We start from the raw sequence: 19,923 nt of genomic DNA, 5'->3' as shown, positions 1-19,923 counted from the left end.
CTTACTATATGGTGGTATACTTGAAGGAGAGCATTATAATGAGTGAGTGTATTATAATAAATTTGTGCAGAATAATAATGGAGGGAGCATCATATGAGTGCACATATTATGATGGAGTGTAGTATAAGGTGTGTAGTATGATGAGATTTGCATTGTAATGAATCCATTTGAATGAAAAATTATTATAATGAGGGAGTGCTGTATAATGAGGAAGTGAAGTATTTGTAAATGAGAGGATCCTTGACTCATGATAAGATTCTGCCAATTGGATTGTTTTCCAACCAGATACCATTATTGATGCCAAACTAGGTAAGTGCAATGATGTGTACCCTGTATACATGCTTATAAATTGAGACCACCTGCAAACTGCACAGAGCCAGATCTGCTGTTGCATAATGTGTTGGCAGATCTGGGTCTCTGCAGTTTGTTATAGGAGTCTTCATTAGAGTAAAGAACATAGCTTCTGATCTGCGGCTGCATAATGTGTGGACAGATCAGGTTCTTTGTCATTCGCTCTTGGACTTCACACAGACACACACACACACACACACACATATATATATATATATATATATATATATATATATATATATATATATATATATATATATATACATATATATATATATATATATATATATATATATATATATATATATATATATATATCATAATACCAGAAACAATAATTTCTTTGTTTATTGTTTACCCACACACATGTATACTGCTGGTAATGTAAAAAAATTATGTTTTGTTTGATAATAAATAAAAGTAAGTTATCTGTGGTATATAATTTGAGAATTGCAATGCTTCTAGTACATGAAGTATACAAGAAGTTTTTTCTTGTGTACTCATTTCTTAATTTCAGATAAAGTATTGCAGTAATGAGAGTTTAATTTATAATACACCTGAAAAGCAAGTTTTAGATCTTGAAAGCAGTTAAATAGTATAAAAGGTTTTATCTTGAATTCTTGGAAATTATTTTCAACGAGTAGACTGTCAGTTTTTTAAGAGAATCTTGTTGCAAGCAGAATGTAGCTCTGCGTCATTGGTTATTCTCTTATACTAACTTTTTAATTTTTTTAAATAAAAGATTTCTCATTTCAAGCATTTTTAATCTTATGTTGATAATTTACATGTGATGTCATAAACTTTCTCAATAAGTTCCTGTCAAATCACTGTTCACCATCTTTTGATGGGGTATCGACAGTGTCACAAATTTAAAAATTTTTTCTTATTGGCAAGAAAATATACTTTGTGGTGAATTTTTTGTGACAGTATTGTTGGTTGTTTAAACTTGTACACACATTCTTCAGTTTGAAGTGGAGAAATTCAAAGGCACCATGAAAGGAAGCTGCAAACTTGGATTGGAAATGCACTGGAATTTATCTATTTTTACATAAACAATTTCTTTGTACATATTGACATACCATATTAACAATCTGCTTATGCTGTCATCTGGCCTGGGTACCTTATGATGTGATACACTCAAATATTCATGCTACTGGACTAGCTACAGTTGACCAGTGTCTGAAAACAGGAATATAGATTGCTACAATTGATCAAATTACAGCTATTTTTTTTTTTAAATGTACCCAGACAAAATAGTTTTGCTGAAACTTCAAAGAAAACTGATTACATTTGAAGCACAGAGCATTCCTTATAAATACCAAGCAAATGGGAAAAAAAATTCAGTCTCAATGAATGTTTTACAATTACTTGATATTGCCACCACAATAACAAATGGGCAATTGTTTGGTAAGCTGGCATTTAGGGATGACTTCAGTAACACATGCACACTTCATCAAAACAAGCCAACTACAATCTTCAATTAAAACAAAGTACCTTTCATGAAAGTAAGTTAGCATCAAACTTAAAAATAAAAGCGATGGAATGTGATGGATTGTTGCATTTTCCAAAGTGACTGGAACATATTTATTGTGCCATGAAAGTTTCTTTTTGCAGGAAAAATATTTATAACTATGATCGCTACCAAAGGCGACATAAAACGCAAATTAAATTTCCTGTCTTTTGAAGCCATGGATACCTGACCATCAAGTTAATTGAAAGCAGGACATCTTGATGTTTGTTAGACTTTTTAATTTGTTCACATGCTTTAATTTCCTTATGAATAGCCTCAGCTCCTAGGTAGCCTCAGCAAGATCATGTCTGTCTCCAGCTGAACAAAATTTAATCCAGTTTAAGTACATGTACATGTAGCATGTACCGACGACAATGAACTCGTAGTAAATTGTTTAGTGACACATGTTGTTGGATGATGGGATATACATAAAACAAGGACTACCGTTTTTATATATGTGTTATTTGTGTTTCTAATGGGATGTGACTGATACATGAAGTTTATAACATGTGACCTATACTCAAATTCATGGATTTTTTGTATACATTATGCATTATGGATTGTACTACAGAAATTTAGGTTTTTATTATACAAGTTTATTTCAGACTAGTTTTGTCTTCATTTATCTAAAGCACTTTTTTTTGTACTCACTTTTATTACCCATCCATCCACCCCAGCCATTTGCATCATTTTCTTCAGCACACTGTCAGATTCTATGAACCCCAACCATCATGTTATAGCGGCGTTACATGGTAGACTTTAAATTGAAAGTTAGAGCCCTGTTATTCCAATGAATGAGTAAATGTTATAAATTCCTCTCATTGAATAATTCTTCCAAGACTGTACTACTAAAAATGCCCAATTCTAAATTTTAATTCTATTATATGGAATGATAATATGCAGTAATGAGAATGCTATACAAGGCTTTGAATGAATCGTAATTGTTTTGCAAAATCACTTTTTAAAAGTAAACAAGGGTCACATGGTTTACACTACATAATCAAGAAATTATGTCAGCTTGGCTTTTCCCAGAACTCATGTCCTTGTCAGATCATGTGATATTTACCTTTCATATTGTTCAACTCAACCTTGGAACTTATGAATGAATCAGTTTACACATTTGATACATGACTCATCTTGCAATACAAACCCATTCATAGGCATTAAACATATCATTAACTAAATGATCCAAAGAAGCTATTATTATAAAAATAATTTCTTAATATAGATATACATAATAGTATGTCCTACAGACATCCAGAGTTTTCAATATTACCAACAGATTAATCAGAGTTTTGGTATGTCACACATATAAAGTGATCTCTACTCTGCATGAATCAAATTTCCAGTATAAAATGTCAACTTCCATGATATATGCTGCACATGTCTTATGGGAATGAATTCTTATTTTAATTTTAAACCAACCCAAAAATGTCCAAATTGGACGTGGGAGTTACTAATCTGAATCACATATTCAGGTTTGACAAATGATATTTACAATTGTGTGAAACTGTAACAGGGATACTCTATATGTGGTACAATGAGACAACAGTTTGTATACAGTGCAATGAGACAACAGTTTGTGAACAGTACAATGTAACAACAGTTTATATTCAGTACAGTGAGACAATAGTTTGTATACAGTACAATGAGACAACAGTTTATATACAGTTCAATGAGACAACAGTTTGATAGTAACCATTAACCTTGAATGGTAAAGAGGAATCTCCACCAAACAGTTTAATTAATCTCTGAAAGAAAGAGATAATAATAAACGAAATGAGCACTACAATAATTGAATAAGTGTTTGCAATACTTTGCTGCAGAAGTGGAGTAGCATTATTGATTATAGCAGAATACCCCTTCACCTTTACAACCTTGAATTTAAATGGTTCTGATCCAGAGCCCAGTAACAGAACATGTAACTTGAAATAATCTTGTTCACTGTATTGGTAAAAGACAATAAATATCTGTAACTTAACCTAGCATCACAGTTACAGTTATGTTGTAAATGCGTGTAACTTAACCTAGCATCACAGTTACATTTATGTTGTAAATATGTGTAACTTCACCTAGCATCACAGTTAGTTATGTGGTAAATATGTGTAACTTCACCTAGCATTACAGTTAGTTATGTGGTAAATATATGTAACTTAACCAAGCATCACAGTTACAGTTATGTTGTAAATATGTGTAACTTCACCTAGCGTCACAGTTACAGTTATGTTGTAAATACATGTAACTTCACCTAGCATCACAGTTAGTTATGTGGTAAATATGTGTAACTTCATCTAGCATTACAGTTAGTTATGTGGTAAATATATGTAACTTAACCAAGCGTCACAGTTACAGTTATGTTGTAAATATGTGTAACTTAACCTAGCATCACAGTTACAGTTATGTTGTAAATGCATGTAACTTCATCTGGCATCACAGTTACAGTTATGTTTTAAATACATGCATCAGATTGATATGGAGATGATGTTTGAATTTCTGGCTATTTTATATGAAAAGAACAAGGATCAAGTCAGATTTGAAACAAGGATCAAGTCAGATTTGAAACATGTTGATTTAGCTATATAATTACTTCAGAGATATTAAAATTGATTTTAATTTTTCAAGTAAAGCAGTGCTTGATATTTGCGATAGTCACTTGTTGTGGAATGGACTTTACATACTTAATTATTCAAACTGATTTATCAATTTGAGTGATAACATTAGTTTAACAATTACATTGATTGGTGTACTTGTTTGGGTATGCTGGTTGATTAAGTAAGCATTGGTTGTCTATTGTTTGCTTAGTTTTGAACAACAATTATATTCAATACATTGAAAACAAACACAGAAAGTTATTATTTTTATGGTTAATGCAAATTAGGTTAACAATTATGAATTTTTTTAAAGAACTGTGATCTTTGAAATAGGGCAACTAACAACAAAATCCTTTGATGTCATATCAACACATTTGCATTGAAATTCACAACAGAAACTTCTAATATCAGTATTTGTTTAAAGAAAGAAAATCTTATTTCTTAAAGAATAAAGTAGATCTTGCCAGAATAACAAACAAAACACTAATTTACAGTGCAAGGACAACTTGATAGTAATTCATACATCAGTCAGGGTAAATTAGTGAAATGATTGTAAAAAAATTAATAATCCATGCCATGACCATGTTGCATCTACAGACATTTAGTAGTGGGGTTTCAATGTAAATGTCAAAATCCATTAAAACTTCTTATTTTACAAGTGCAAGTGTTCTGAAATACCATACTTATTGTAATATTTGGTTAAGAAAATTAGTCGAATTGCATTTCATTTATGTTGCTGAATCATATGTAATTGATGACTTCTGCTGTCAGTATTAATTCATTGGAGGTTTGAACCAAATATTGGCAGGAATTTTTTATTAATGGAGGTAATTGTGCAAAGGTCAGCATTATTATCAAATGGACAATATCAGTTATATGTGCGACAATACTGATACATGTCTTTGTTATTATTGATGAAATCTTTCTTAATTATGGTATAAACTTTTTTGCAGGGTGCTTATGGTATGTGGAATTGAAGTTGGAAGTACTTGTCAACATGATCCCTGATAAGGTATGATATACTGTGTATTAGCATATTTTTATCGTAGGTAAATTTGTATCTGCCTGTTATGTGTTTATTATTTGCATAATGCAACGGTAGAGCTGGGTCTGAACAGTTTGCAGTTGGACTTGACTTATAAGCAGAATATGTATGGTGCTTTCTTATCACACTGTATTAGCACAGACTTTGTCATTGTCATCCTTTATAACTGCTGATTACTGGCAAAAGTTCAGGATCATTGCCAGTTCAGGCAGGCATCGAATAAACTGTTTCAGTCATCTAAGACTTATTCAAAGAGTTGTGAAAAGTTTTTATATCTGGAATGTCCAATTTATAATCTGTTGGTAAAATCCAGGTCTTGTCTTTGTAATAGTTGACTTTTTGTATAGATAGTTTAAATCATATTTATTTCAGAAAAATTGTCAAATGCAAATATCATTGGATTTTTCGGATCAGCAGAAAGCAGGAGCTTGTCAGAGCAGTCTACTCAGCAGTATGAATAATTGTAACGTTGTAACATGATAAACTTGGATGATGGCACAAGTAGTTACAACGGCAAATAACAATTGTAACATGGTAACATGATAAAATTGGATGATGGCACAAGTAGTTACAATGGCAAAGTACAATTGTAACATTGTAACATGATAAACTTGGATGATGGCATTAGTAGTTACAATGGCAAAGTACAGTTGTAACGTTAACATGATAAACTTGGATGATGGCACAAGTACAGTAGTCCCCCTCTTATAAGGCCACCCCTACTGCAGCAGGGAAGTGGCCTTATAATGAGGGTGGCCTTTCTAGAGGGGGATTACAAATGTGAATACTAAATACATATGAAGAAAGTCACAAATACATTTAATTCTAAAACATTTAATATTTTCATTAATATAGTTTTCTGTAAGGATCCTTGACCCTCCCCCCCCGAATTACTTTCACTTTCTCTTTTATACTGAGAATTTTTCTTTTCCTCGATGACATGTTGATCTTTTTGCAGTAAGTTATTCATGTTGCCATCTACAATACTGATAAAATAATTTTTTATGCATCTAAACAAATTGCCATGTGTTTTTAAAGGAAGTGATCTTGTCACGTGATTTGTTAGTAGCAGTCTGGTACCCTATTGTTTTTTTACATTTCTTTACACTAAGTGAGTGAAGCCAAAACGGCTTCGATATGTACCAGTTAACATCACGCAGATTTGACCTCGCGGCCGTTAGGATTTGTAATTTTGACAGTTATTGTCAGTAGTAATAGCCACTAATTATCAAAGTGAACATCTTTCTAAGGGAAGCCATAAAGGCTATCAAACCATTTTCCTACTGACTTGTGTATTGTACATCGATGCTGTCACTTCTCAGCTGTTACTACTGTTCAATAATTGTAATCTTAATAATTATCGAAGTGACTAAACTGGACATCTTATGATAACACAGCAGTAAGGCTAATTGGATTACATGTACTTACCCTTTATTATGGATTAAAATTTGAGTCTTTCTCAGCTTTGTGGAATAAATGCAGCTTCTCATGAGGCGTAAATGATATAATATTAACCTTTGTGGTACATGTACTTTAGTCAACACTTCTTTCAGTAACGAAAACCTGACATCGGGAAAAAGAAATCGGATTACTTGACACACCTTATGAATAAAATACTGGTTCTGGATACATATCAAAATAAAATGCGGCCGCTTGTGAGGGGTGAATTTTATATTATTGCACTAATATGCTGGCCGCTGGTCACGTTAGCTGGGTGGCCTTTCGTGAGGGGTACTTTTGAACACAAACTCGTACGTGCCAACAGATTCTGGCCGTAAGGAGTTGGTGGCCGCTGGTCAAGGGGGCCGTTCAAGAGGGGGACTACTGTAGTTAAAATGGCAAAGTACAATTGTAACGTAACATGATAAACTTGGATGATGGCACAAGTAGTTACAGCGGCAAAGTACACATTTTTTTTATGCAGGTAGTTTTGATATTAGTGTTTGTTATCTGAGAAAACTGAAAAATGTAAATAAGTATGATGCAGATATTGTGATCTGTATGAACTACTTAAATCCATCAGTTATCATAAAGAAGCTTTGCTCAGACATGTTTGCATGTTATTTTTTTTATAAAGCACATAGGGCTGCCAGATAATGTAGCTTGAATTCTGAGAGCAAAAGGGAGTGTGTATAAGATGGGACCTCAAAGATTGGAGAAGGTGTTTTGTTGTGTCAGTTTTATGACTGGAACAATACTTATTGTTAAATGCATGACTTGAATGATGGGTGATTTAACATTGGAATGTCAATTTTTTTGTATCGCGTGGCATTAGTGAATCAATAATACATGTAATTCCATCATAAATATGCACAGATTTAAAATATTCAATAATTTTGTTACAGATCATTATGTATCTAAATTCAGTGGGGAAAAAATAATAGCAAAATTATGTAAGGAATGATGAAGCACATTTAAGGTTCAGTAGGTCAGTAAATGGTGTTGATTTTCAGCTGCTTTATGTTACATGTATTGTCACAGTTGCTGTACTCGGATGGTCGACTGATTAACACCTAAATATGAAGCTATTTAGGATTGTTTAACACCGGAGTTAATGGTAAAAGCATTACATTTCTGTGTACCGTTATGCATTGTAAATGTCCATTAATTAACACTCTTACACCTGTTTGTTTGACTGACCATAGCAAGAAAATAGACAATGAGGTCATTTCTGTATGGAATAGATAACATTATTCACTAGTCAATTGACTGCATCTAACAACACTGCTAAAGTCACATGCACAAGTTGGCAGCTTTTGTTTTCTTATGTTCTATAATTCATTGCCCCATAATCTGAACAAGTTTTAGCTCTGCGATTAACTGATAATTAGCAGTTTACTTAATTTAATTGATTTATAAAGTCAGGTAAGAATCTTTTATTAACTGCTGCATTGTTTGGTGCTCGGTTGTGTGCGTGTGTGGGTGTGGGTGTGTGTGTGTGTGTGTGATTTAGATTTTTAACATAGCTTTAACAATTTTTCAGTCATATTGCTACGATGTCTGCAGTGTGACAGTTTATAGTGTTGTCTAGCACTGGGGCATCATGCCGCAGACATGTAGCATGATGTCCCACCCAGTCACATTATTCTGACACCAGGCCAACCAGTCCTAACACTAACCTCTTAATGCTGAGCGCCAAGCTAGGCAACTGTTGGTACCATTTTTATAAGTCTTTGGCATGACCTGGCCAGGGTTTAAACCAATGGTCTTTCATTTGAATTCATACACAGTCTCATCCCCAAAATGGTGATGCACATTTTATGCATTGTTTTTCGTACTTTGGAAAACAAATATTTACTTTTTTGTGTATGGAAAAAAAGATCAAATTTTGGGACCCAAGCCACAATCGTGTTATATCCAAATTCATGTTATGAGTTAGTGTGCTATAGCGGGGTCACACTGTATATGACAGTTGTTCAAATACAGACTACAGTGTGTCACGGATTAGGTATAATACAAAGTCATATTGATCTTAGTATGAATGAGAAGTTACTTTATGTACATGAGGCTAATGAAAACATTAGTATTGCTATTCAAATTTACCATTATTATTTTCAGTGCAAGCTGATAAAGTTCCTACTTCAAAGAGGAAACAGTAAGAATGTTATTTTGTCTGTTTGTCACCACATGTTGCTACCAGGGCAACAAGCCAATCTTATGGTAATTTCTCGAGTGTACGACATGCTGAACAAAGTGTACAAGTCATTTTTGGACTCAGAAGTGCAGGCACTGGTAAGTAATAGGTTTTAATTCCAATGAAAGTGGAAAAAAATTCTCACTAGGTTGTAAAGTCAAGTGAAACCTGTCAACAAAATTTGAAAAATTTGAATAACATTTTGCTAACATAGATTTCTGGAACAACTGTTCTTACAAGTTATTTGGCTGAGATTAGCGAGGCTTGTGATCTCAGACCTGTATGAGTCTAATTTTGTTGGGGGTTTCTTATAGAAAAACTTAATCAACCACTGTTTTCTCAAAACCTTTGAGTACAAAACTGAAACTGAAGTTAATGATAACAGTTTAGACAGTTTGTAATTTTTTTCTTGGATTGAAGCCAGAATAAAAGAACTTTCAGGATCTTAAAGTTAGTTTCTCTCATAGATGCTGTCTGTGTGTTGTATCTCAGAATGGAGTCTTGAGCATGAGTTTGGTTTGAGTTTGTGCTCAGAATTGAGCTTGAGTTTGAGTTTGTGCTCAGAATGGAATCTTGAGTTTGAGTTTTGTGTTCATATAGTTTTGAGAATACACGTTCATGACATGAGTATGCAGTTGTAATAAGATTTACCATATTTGCCATATAAGTTGGATCCCTTTGAAAATTGGGACACCTTAAATTATTTTTAAATATAACTTTTAAATGTGCTCCAAATTTTGGGACATTTTAGTATGAGAGGTAGTTATCTCTTATTCTGGCTTCTAATCCAAAAGCAAGTTGATTGAACAATGCAAAGTGTTTGATGAAAATGTCTGCTTAACCAGTTGTATTAAAATCAGAGTTTCTCATTCAGCCAGATATACATCTGACATACTACTACCTCATGCATAATAAACTGTTATAACCATACTAAGTCTTCTAGATGTACTTCCTAACTATTTGAGTAACCAAAACCTTGTATATGGCTGACATTTGAGATTACACCCCCCCACCAAAATTTCTTGATTTTGTGGTCCAAATCTCAAGGGTCATGGGGACTAAAAGATAGAAAACTTTTCACAATAACTTGACTTTTGTACCAGATACCAGATCTTGTAAATGGCTGGGATTTGAAATTTAAGAGAATGGCATTTATTGATTTTTTTTGGGGGGGGGGATGTCAAAAGGCCAAGGTCGAGGTCACAGTGAATCTGAGAAGAAAAGGTTTCCACATGATATCTTGAGTTCTTTAACACCTGCTTTGTATAGCTTGCATTTAAGACCAGAAAGCCATATTCATTTTGCAGTTGAAAGGCCAGAGATGAAGGACACAGGGACTGAAAGAAATATTAATTCTACAGAACTATATAATTTCTGTACCACTTGCTTAAACTTAACTTTGTAGATGGCTTGCATTTGAGACATGGAAGACACTAATTGATTTAGGGGTTAAAAGGTCAAAGCTTCAGGTCAGATGGACTCCAAGAAGGAAAATAATTTCCACAAAATAAGTCTTTAAGTTCTATGCTGCCAACCATAACCAAACTTTGTGGATGAATTGCATTTGAAACAGGAAAGGCACAAGTTGATTCTGGATTTATTAGGTCAAAGGTCATGAATAAAAACTAACAAATATTTAAGGCATGAAATTACATTATGATTGGATTTCTTCAGCCCAAAACTAAAATACAGTGAAATACCTACCATATATACTAGCTTATAAGCCAAGACAAACTTAAAAATATAAAGATTCTGATCTGATGTTTCATAATATGCCTGCAGATCAGGGTCTGTATTGCTTGTTCTACTGATTACTCCTAATAAATTGCATTATGTGATGGCAGATCTGGGTCTCTGCATTTTGCATTTGTGCTTATCTTATAAGCAAGTATATACAGTCATTATTATGAAAGAAAATTCAGCCAAAATAATGGTACCCATGATCATATCCATATTATAAGAGGGATAGTGGTATACTGAGGGGTTTTATTGTGAGGGTCATCTGTATTTGGATACAGAAAGATGACTTTGTAGTAACAGTTGTAATTTGGCTTTTCTGATGATGATGCAATGTTATTTATAGTCCTAAGAAAACTTGTCACTTTTTAAAAAATCTCTGATCATCTGTTAAGGAAAGTTTTTTTATTACTGTGATCTTTGAAACAACCTAATTTGATATTTTAAATTGGGAAATAATTAATTTTGTACTTTATTTCTGCACTTTGGCTTTCTCTGTATGTGAATGGGCAGGAGCAATATTACATATATAGGTTTAGCTCAGAAATGTATAGAATATGTTAAAATATACAGTCCATGTGGAAACGGCATTGTTCATGAATTCATTAACTTGCTTCTTAATGGAGATATTGCTACAATCAAAATTACTACACTCAGCTTAACATTTTCTGTAAGTCAGAATTTTCTTTTTTGAAAAATTTACCAATTAAGTCAATTATAACAATGTCAGTTTCACAGATCCCCATTTTACAATGCAGTAAATATTGCCTAGTTTTCGACCCACACTGGTATAAACTCAGAAGAATGACACTGTCCAGGTATGGATGTATAGTTCATACATAGCTTTTGTTAGATTTGTTTGACCATTGTTTAGCAGCACATCAACTCTCTGAAGGTTATGTTGTGATAAGGCAATTGTAGTAGTGTCCTGCTGAGAGACACACTGCAGCTGCCAGTTTGACCACGTCTGGGCACAATTCAGAGCTACAACTTTCTGGTTGCAAGTGTGACATGTTAACTACCTAAAGACTGTGGCTTTCTGTCAGCAGTCCCTTTTTATTTTTAATGTGCCAATTTAGACTGACACTGCAATGTGGACTGGTTCATTTCGGCTGTCCTGTCCATTACACTTTGGCTGTTCACATTTGTGCAAGTTTTTAAAACTTTTTGTTTAATATTTTTCAGGCTAGTGACATTTATCATCGACAAGAAAGAACTTCTAGATGTGTAATTATTGATCAGTCTGACATGTACAGTAATGTCTTCTCAATATTTGAAGATAACAAGGTAAAACAGTCAAATATGATCAAAATGAATTTACAGTATGTTCTCGCTTATAAGTTGAGTCCAGCTCCAACAGTATAGATCCTGATCTGCGATTGAATAGTGCAGTGACATATCAGGGTCTGTGTTGCTTGATCTTCTAATTACTCCTAACAAACTTTATAGACCCAAATTTTCTGGCACATTATGCAGTTGTAGATTTAGGTCTGTGCAGTTTGCAGTTGTACTGGACTTATAAGTGAGTACATATGGTGATTTTGCTGGATAAAACAAATGATTGACCTAAGTCGGGATATTTGTACAATCTGCATACTGTTAATTGACTTTCATTGGCAGGTAATTGTTTTTTGCGACTTAATGGCTACGTCAAAACCAAGAATTTCCATACTTAAAAACAGTTATCATTGCATAGACATAATAGTATCCCCTTCACAATCTTTAAGTACTAATAAAAACATAATTTTTTTGTCAAACCATGAAAATTTATATTCATAAAAAAGTATATGTGCACCATATATACTTGCTTATAAGTAGAGTCCAACTGCAAACAACATAGACCCTGATCTGCCATTGCATAATGTATCAGTATAAACTGCATAGACCCAGATATACCGGTACCTTACGTGATGGCTAATTTTGAGCTTTGCAGTGTGCAGTTAGACTCAACTTATCAGTGAGCATATAGGGTAGTTCAGTTTGTAGTTTTTGTTTGTCTTTCTGTGGCTTAATATAATTCTATTTTAATAAAACACCATTCAGTGGACATGGGTAATTTTTAATATATTAGTTGTACCATATATACTGTATGTCAAGTCCAGCTGCAAACTGCAAAAACAGATCTGCCATCACTAAAATGCTGGTAGCCACAGTGTCCTAGTTGACTCACTGTTGAAAAGGAGCCAGACTCGTCATCTATTAGACTCAGTATTTTTGTTGGGGCATCCAAAAATACACACCTTTTTATGATGAGATTGATCCATGAAATGCCTTCTTTAGTCCCTCTAGTCCCTGATCCAGAAGCATGGGCCATGGATATAAGCAGCAATAAGGAGCCATCAGACTTGCTAATTGATTTTGAAATGAATAGGTCCAGATCAGAATCCTATTTTCCTAAATGGAAATTTCTCCTTCAAATACGTTCCCCAATCACATTAACATTAGGAATATAAACCCCACTACCTCCTCAACCCCTCCCAAAAGACAAAAATTTGTCTTTTCTCCCTATATGATGTAGCCAAAGGGTAGTAACTCCTGTGCATTACCTCCCCATGCCATTGACAGGTGGTGCTGATTTTAAACTTGCTGTAAACTGACAATGCATCATTAATGTTGCCTCATGAAATCATTTTGAAATTTGTGCTAAATTTCATCTGATACACTGAGAATTTTATTTTCAGATGTATTAAGGATTATTTTAAAGGTAGTATCCATTATTGTTTTAATTTTTGACCATCATTATGTGAATTTTTCCACCTACACACACTTAATTTTTGCCTCCTCTGACCACTTGGTTCCACAGAGCAACATTGTAATAGAACACATTGTTGCTTGTGTTCTCACACATGATTTATTTATCACCATTTCAGATTAACAGTGATGATTAAGTGTGTTAAATGCAAGAAGTTTCAAAGCCAATGAAGATTCTCATGACTCATGTCTCACCTGTACAAAGTGTCAATTGTCGGCTACTTGAAGCATATGCACCAGTTGGTTGGAGAATACAGTGTTGACAGTACTTACAAAAGCTGTAAAAAAAATAGGAAGATACATGTAAAATCAAGGTCTGAAGGTACTGATGCATTTTCCCTAATACCGAGCCTTTGGTCATTTTGGTGGGGGATGCCATTGGTACCCCTCCCCCAAGGAAGATGTGACTTACGTTACCTGCTAATACTGTTACCTCAGAAGAAATGGAGGAAATTGTAACTTCTCCACTGTGATCTCTGGAGTTACAGGTGTTCTTGTTTGGTACAGCAATGAGTTAATTAGTTCTGACCGATTTTCTCCATCCTTCCATCTTCTTCTGTTTTAGTTTAGTTTAGAATTTCAACACTTTGGGAGAGTTTCAACCCAATTCTTGGCAGCCTGATGAGCATAAGTCAGCCGCATGTCTGAGCATGCCCTTAAGGCCTGTGTGTCCAGGCACATGGGGTTTATTTGAATGAGCCATGTCATCTGGCTGCTGAATTGGTTGCCAACTGTGCTGTCCAACCATCATACTCTAGATCAATACCATTAAGTGACTGTTTCTGCCCCAGAGTTTTGTCCTCCTCCGACTCCATCAACATCCTGGACCAGAGCTCCAGCATCTGTTGATCTTATAAAGGAACAGAAGAGTTTGACTTAAATTACTTCTGCAATCTGGGAGAGTTACAGATGTTCTGACCAGCCTTCATCATCAGGTCATCAGCGGTTCCACCTTTGCCCCCCTACCACTTTTTCATTCAGAACTCCAGCAGTTGACAGTGATATCACTGCTTTAGGGATAACAAAGCCACCTCCATTAGCATGGACCGGATGGCCTTGACTGACTCTCAGCAGTTAGTGAGCATATCGTTGCTGTGACTTTGATCTTTGATATTGGACTTTCATTGCTAGTGCTGTCTTCCAACAGAAGGAACATAGCTTATCTTCTACTACTCCTGATACCCAGGATATGCATGGGAGTCGGTCTCAAGAATGGCCCAAGTATGGAACAGAGCCACTCAGCACACATTGGCCAGTGCCATAACTGCAGCTGCAAGTACAGTTGGCAGAACGTAACTTAGTGCCCTCTGCCTGCATTTTCTTAAAGGACCATTATACGGCCAAGCTAAGAGCACAGCCTCTATCCTTGAACATTCTGTTTAACTTCCAGATGGATGAAGTCTGCAAACAAGCGATCAAGGAGGCATATTTCTCTCCCCCCCATCTACAGCATTGATACAGGGATAGTATGGAAAATCAGCAAAAGTACACAAGGGCCACTCATAGGACACGAACCTCTGAAAGCCATCCATCAAAGCTCCACCCAGCGAAAGTCACAGTTTTTCACATACCGAAGCAGATATAGCACTGAGAGGGTTTATATTGTTCATTCCACACACTTTATCTTGGTCCCAGTGGCAAAGACACTCTACATCTGGTCATTGGCCTAAACATCCAGAATCCATTCATCCACACCCCTTAGTTCCCATTGGAAACACCACAGTGCATTTTGAATGTCATCCATGAGGGAGACTTTGCCATCACTACGGACTTTGCGCATACCTTCTTGTCTCTATTCACAAAGCTCCCAGGATGTTCCTGTGATTCACTTACAACATTGTATTACCAATTCAGGGCACTCTCATTACGACTCAGAATTGGTCCCTTGGTCTTCACTTGTCTGATGAATCGAATAATGGCATATGTCTGGACCATTTTAATGGTGGCAACATCAAGTTACCTGGATGACATCCTGCAGCAACATCTGTGAGTTAGATCTAACAAAACGTGATATCTCATGTTACCAATATGGACTTCTCATCAACAAGAAAAAATCTGACCTAGTACCAGATTAATAATTTGTTCACCTAAGTGTGAAGTTCAATACACAGGCAACATATTTTGTCTCCCTCAGGATCAGGCGTTGAAATATGACCCATGGTTGTACCTTACTTTTGAGGAAATTCTATCTGCTTGGAAATTCCTTTGCCAACTAGGCTTGCACAGCGTGGCAACAGACCTCATGGTCCAAGTTCACCTTCTTATGTGCCCATTGCAACAGTTTCCTCTGCACGAACAGAATCCTAAAGTTTGCCGACTGGACCATCCTCTCACCATCTGCACCCAATTGAGGCACCATCTGTGGAATTGGGAGCTCACTGTGTGAATACATTTACATGTCCAACCACTTGAGATTACAGTCTGTACCAGTGTAAGTACAGAAGGCTGGGGAGCCCACCATCAACCATCGATTCTGGCTCCAGCGGTGCATGATGTGCCGAGGAACGACATCTTTGTGTCAATAATTTTGAAGAGGATGGCCATTGTGGAAGCCTTTCACTGGTGGCAGGAATATTTGCTTGGCCTGAGGGTTCTCATTCTGTCTGACAACTCTTCAGTGGTGACTTATCTCAAATGACCAGGATGAACCCAGTCCTACAGTCATTAATTTCCAACGACTAGGAGGACCCAATTCCCCCAACCTTTGCATCATGGTGTGAGACTTTCTGAAGTGGTGTTGTCATCAACAGAGCCACATACATGCTTGCCATATTCCAGGAGGTCTCAACATGCTGTCTGACTCTTTGTCACGGAACTAGTACAAAAGGAATGGTCTCATCATCCCTCAGTTTTCCACTCAGATCTGTACCCGAAGGGACAAGGTCAAATGCGTACACATATCCTCCAACACCTCTGATTTCCAAAAGTGATACAGAAAGCAAGGGAATCAGCCTGTTGCCTCATCCTCATCATTCTGCTCCAATGGAAGAAGTCGTGAATCAGCAACCTCATCAATCTAGCATTGGAGACCCTGCAGAAAATTTGGGTTTTTCTGTTGCCTCATCCTCATCACTCTGCTCCAATGGAAGAAGTTGTGAATCAACAACCTCATCAATCTAGCATTGGAAACCCTGCAGAAAGTTTGGGTTTTCCTTCATCAGCTCAAACAACCATGATGTTTCATCCTGAACCTGCATGTCTGGATCATATCACAAAGACCCTCAGACTTAAACAGTTCTTGCAACCAGTCATGAAAAGAATCGCTCAGGTGCAAGGGCCCTCCACTCTGAAAGCATCTGAAGGCAAATGGCACCTTTTCTGTCAGTGGTACACAAACAAACATATCCTTCCTCTCCAGGTATCTGTATTGCAGATAGGTAATTTTCTCCTCCTTCTCTTCAAAGAGAGAAAGTTAGCACTGAGTACGATCAAAGATTATGGTTCTGCCATTGCTGACACTTTTCATCATCATGGCATGGGAGAGAAGATATCAGACAAACCCAGGACTTATCTGACCTACTCGCCAACTTTGTGTTTACATAGCCAAAAACATCATCCCCATGCCCAAAGTGGAATCTATCTTGGGTATTAACCTGGCTTAACAAGACTCCTTTTGAATTTCAAGGACTTCTCTGGTGCTTCTTTTTCTACAAGACCTGCTTCCTCATGGCATTAGTGATGGCAGGCAGAATTCATGAAATACTTGCCTTTTCAGCAGACCCATCCTCTTTCATGACCAAGAAATGTCTCCCTTCCATAGGTAGCCAAACTTTTGTCATGAACCCTCTGTCTCATGTGGACTCGTCAGCTGAAGGCCACCTATAAGACCCAGTCTGGGCTTTCATGTGGTACCCTAATGGAACAGAGCCATTGTGTTGATGGAGATCATACGCCTCTTGCTATTTCTCAGAAAAAGGATGATATATCAAAACAGACTCTCTAATCCTGGAGTAAAAGTTATTCACTCAGCAAATAAGGAAATAACCTCAGCTAAAATGAACTTATTACTCATTTCACCTCATGAAGTTCTAGCAGTTGCCAGAAATCAAGCAGTAGTCAGGAACTTTGCTAACTGACATCATTCAGGCTGTGGGATGGAGATTGGAGCCCACATTCTCTAGCTTTTGTCTCCAAAGTCTGTCATTCCAGTTTGATTTGATAGGACATATATCTGCAGCTCAACAGGTCACCCTTCCAGATCGATTGCAGTTTCTTAAGATGCAGCTTCACAACTTCTCTGGATTTTCAGGGGTAAATTTTTCCGGTTTGAAGCCATGTCCTGACAGATGGAGTCCCCTCCAGTTGGGTTACCTAGCAGCTGTCTCAAATACCATAGGGGACTGGAGATGATATCTCCAAAGCAAGGGAATGTACTTCCTTCTACCTGTTACCTATTCTCCTAAGATATTATGATTGGGTAATGTTTTTGAAGAAGAAACCAATCTTTCCTAGTAAAACATGTTTCTTCAAGAATATTTATCCAATCATAATATAAATACACCCTTCCAACCTCCCCGCAGTTACATCCATAGAGAGCATGCCTTCCAGTCTAGTAGTAACTGATGTATTCTTAGAGTTTGCCGCCAAGTCTTATATGTAAGGGGAGATCACTCTGTCTGAACACCACATAGGTCAGCAGACAATTTGTAGCTTTTACTATAGCTAAGAGTAGAATCTAGGAGGGCTGGATTTGTGAGGTAGTAGTAGTAGTAGTAGTTCTCCTATGGTATTATGTTTTGGGTAAGTATTCTTGAAGAAACTTATTTTGCTTGGCAAAATTGATTCATATTTCAAGCTCATGTTCCAGTATGATTACAAATTAAAATGAGTCATGTACCCTTACACATTTGCATTTGATTCTATGGCTGTAAACTATTCATGCATTTACTGTACATGTTATCCATTGTGATTGTTTAACATTATAAACAAGTATTTTTTTAAAACAAGTATTTCTCTTCTTCCAATGTATAATTTATACTAAAATACTATTTTTCCTTGCAAATGGAAGTATTGAAATTCAGGAACAAAAAAGTATGTCTTAAGGCCATAGTTTGTTTGTTATATCCAATATTGATTGTAGATGGTTTCTTTGGGTTCACGATTGTCCTTCACCCCAAAGACTGCATCACATTGACATCTGTTCCATGTGGGTGCATTTGAATAAGTTGTTAAAACTCATCGTGTGATGTTAAATAAATTTTGAATTCTTCTGTCTACAGGACATTCCATACAAATTCAGAGTAGCAGTCTTGATAGAGTACATTCGGTCACTGAGTCAGCAGGACATACCTGTACAGGTAAATTTTTTTATCCCTGTTATATCTTATCCCCATCACATTAATAGGAGCATCCTTTTCATTGGTCATTGGATATATTTCAAGTTTGGTATGAAACATTCTTTAGTGCATGCACAAACCCTGAACCAGATATTTTTACCAGTGAAATAAAAAAGAATACAAAATGGATGTAGATGAAATGCAGGATAAATGCAAGCAGCTTGATGAATATATTTTGAACAAAACTGAGAGTGCAAATGCAAATTGGAGACAGATAAATCAGAAACAAAAAAGGAACAAAATGCGAGTGCATTTCATTAATGGATTTGAAATCAGTTATTTTCAAGCTGCTGCTAAATTTCCCCAGTAGAAAGCCCATTCACTTGGTTATCCAGGATTAGACTCTGAACACTTAAAATTTCATGTAGACATAACAACCACCATTGATACAATGACTTCACCATTGATACAGTGACTTAACCATTAATACAGTAACTTCACCATTGATATATTGACTTCATCACTGGTAGTTGTATACAATTTGTATTTGAACAAAATGAAACAAGAAATAAAATTTGCTGACAAGTACTCTACAGCTTCATTTTTTATATTGTTAGCAGTTTGTTGTAAATTCAGTCCTGTCTTTTGCCTTGATGCTATTTTATTACAGCACACGGTTAATAAAGGAAAATATGAAAACAGTAGTTATTTTGCTTTTCAACTGTCAAAAATGGGAAATCGAACATTGGTTAGTGCATTTCCATTTTAGTTCAAAACCAGCAAAAACTGAAGAGAAGGATGAATGAAATAAACATAAGATCCAAATGTATTTCTGATGCATAAATGAAAAATGACAAGATGATAACAAATGAAAACAAATTGAATGCACACAGTTGAATTCTGATTTCATTTCAGTGAAAAATAACATATGTTTCAGTGTCTTTTAATCCTCTTTTAAGACATACCAGTTACAGGGACCATCAGACTTGAGCTTTTAATGTTTGATTCAAGAATTTTGAAGTTGCAAT

The 19,923-nt window shown here is 35.7% G+C and overlaps 1 protein-coding gene across 1 annotated transcript in view; it reads left to right on the top strand.

The window, feature by feature from the left end:
* Window positions 1–19,923, top strand: part of LOC149806746 (regulator of MON1-CCZ1 complex-like) — a 99,558-nt gene that overhangs the window by 45,959 nt on the left and 33,676 nt on the right. The window contains exons 13-17 of the mRNA XM_089957133.1: window positions 256–309; window positions 5,406–5,464; window positions 9,056–9,229; window positions 12,054–12,155; window positions 18,839–18,916. Coding sequence (XP_089813259.1) covers window positions 256–309; window positions 5,406–5,464; window positions 9,056–9,229; window positions 12,054–12,155; window positions 18,839–18,916 — 467 coding nt within the window. The remainder of the gene's footprint in view (window positions 1–255; window positions 310–5,405; window positions 5,465–9,055; window positions 9,230–12,053; window positions 12,156–18,838; window positions 18,917–19,923) is intronic.

The sequence above is a fragment of the Sinohyriopsis cumingii genome, chromosome 1 (genome assembly GCF_028554795.1).
Source record: "Sinohyriopsis cumingii isolate HCF-2022 chromosome 1, ASM2855479v2, whole genome shotgun sequence".
Taxonomy (NCBI): Eukaryota; Metazoa; Mollusca; class Bivalvia; order Unionida; family Unionidae; genus Sinohyriopsis; species Sinohyriopsis cumingii.
This window is presented reverse-complemented; position numbering and strand designations above follow the sequence as displayed.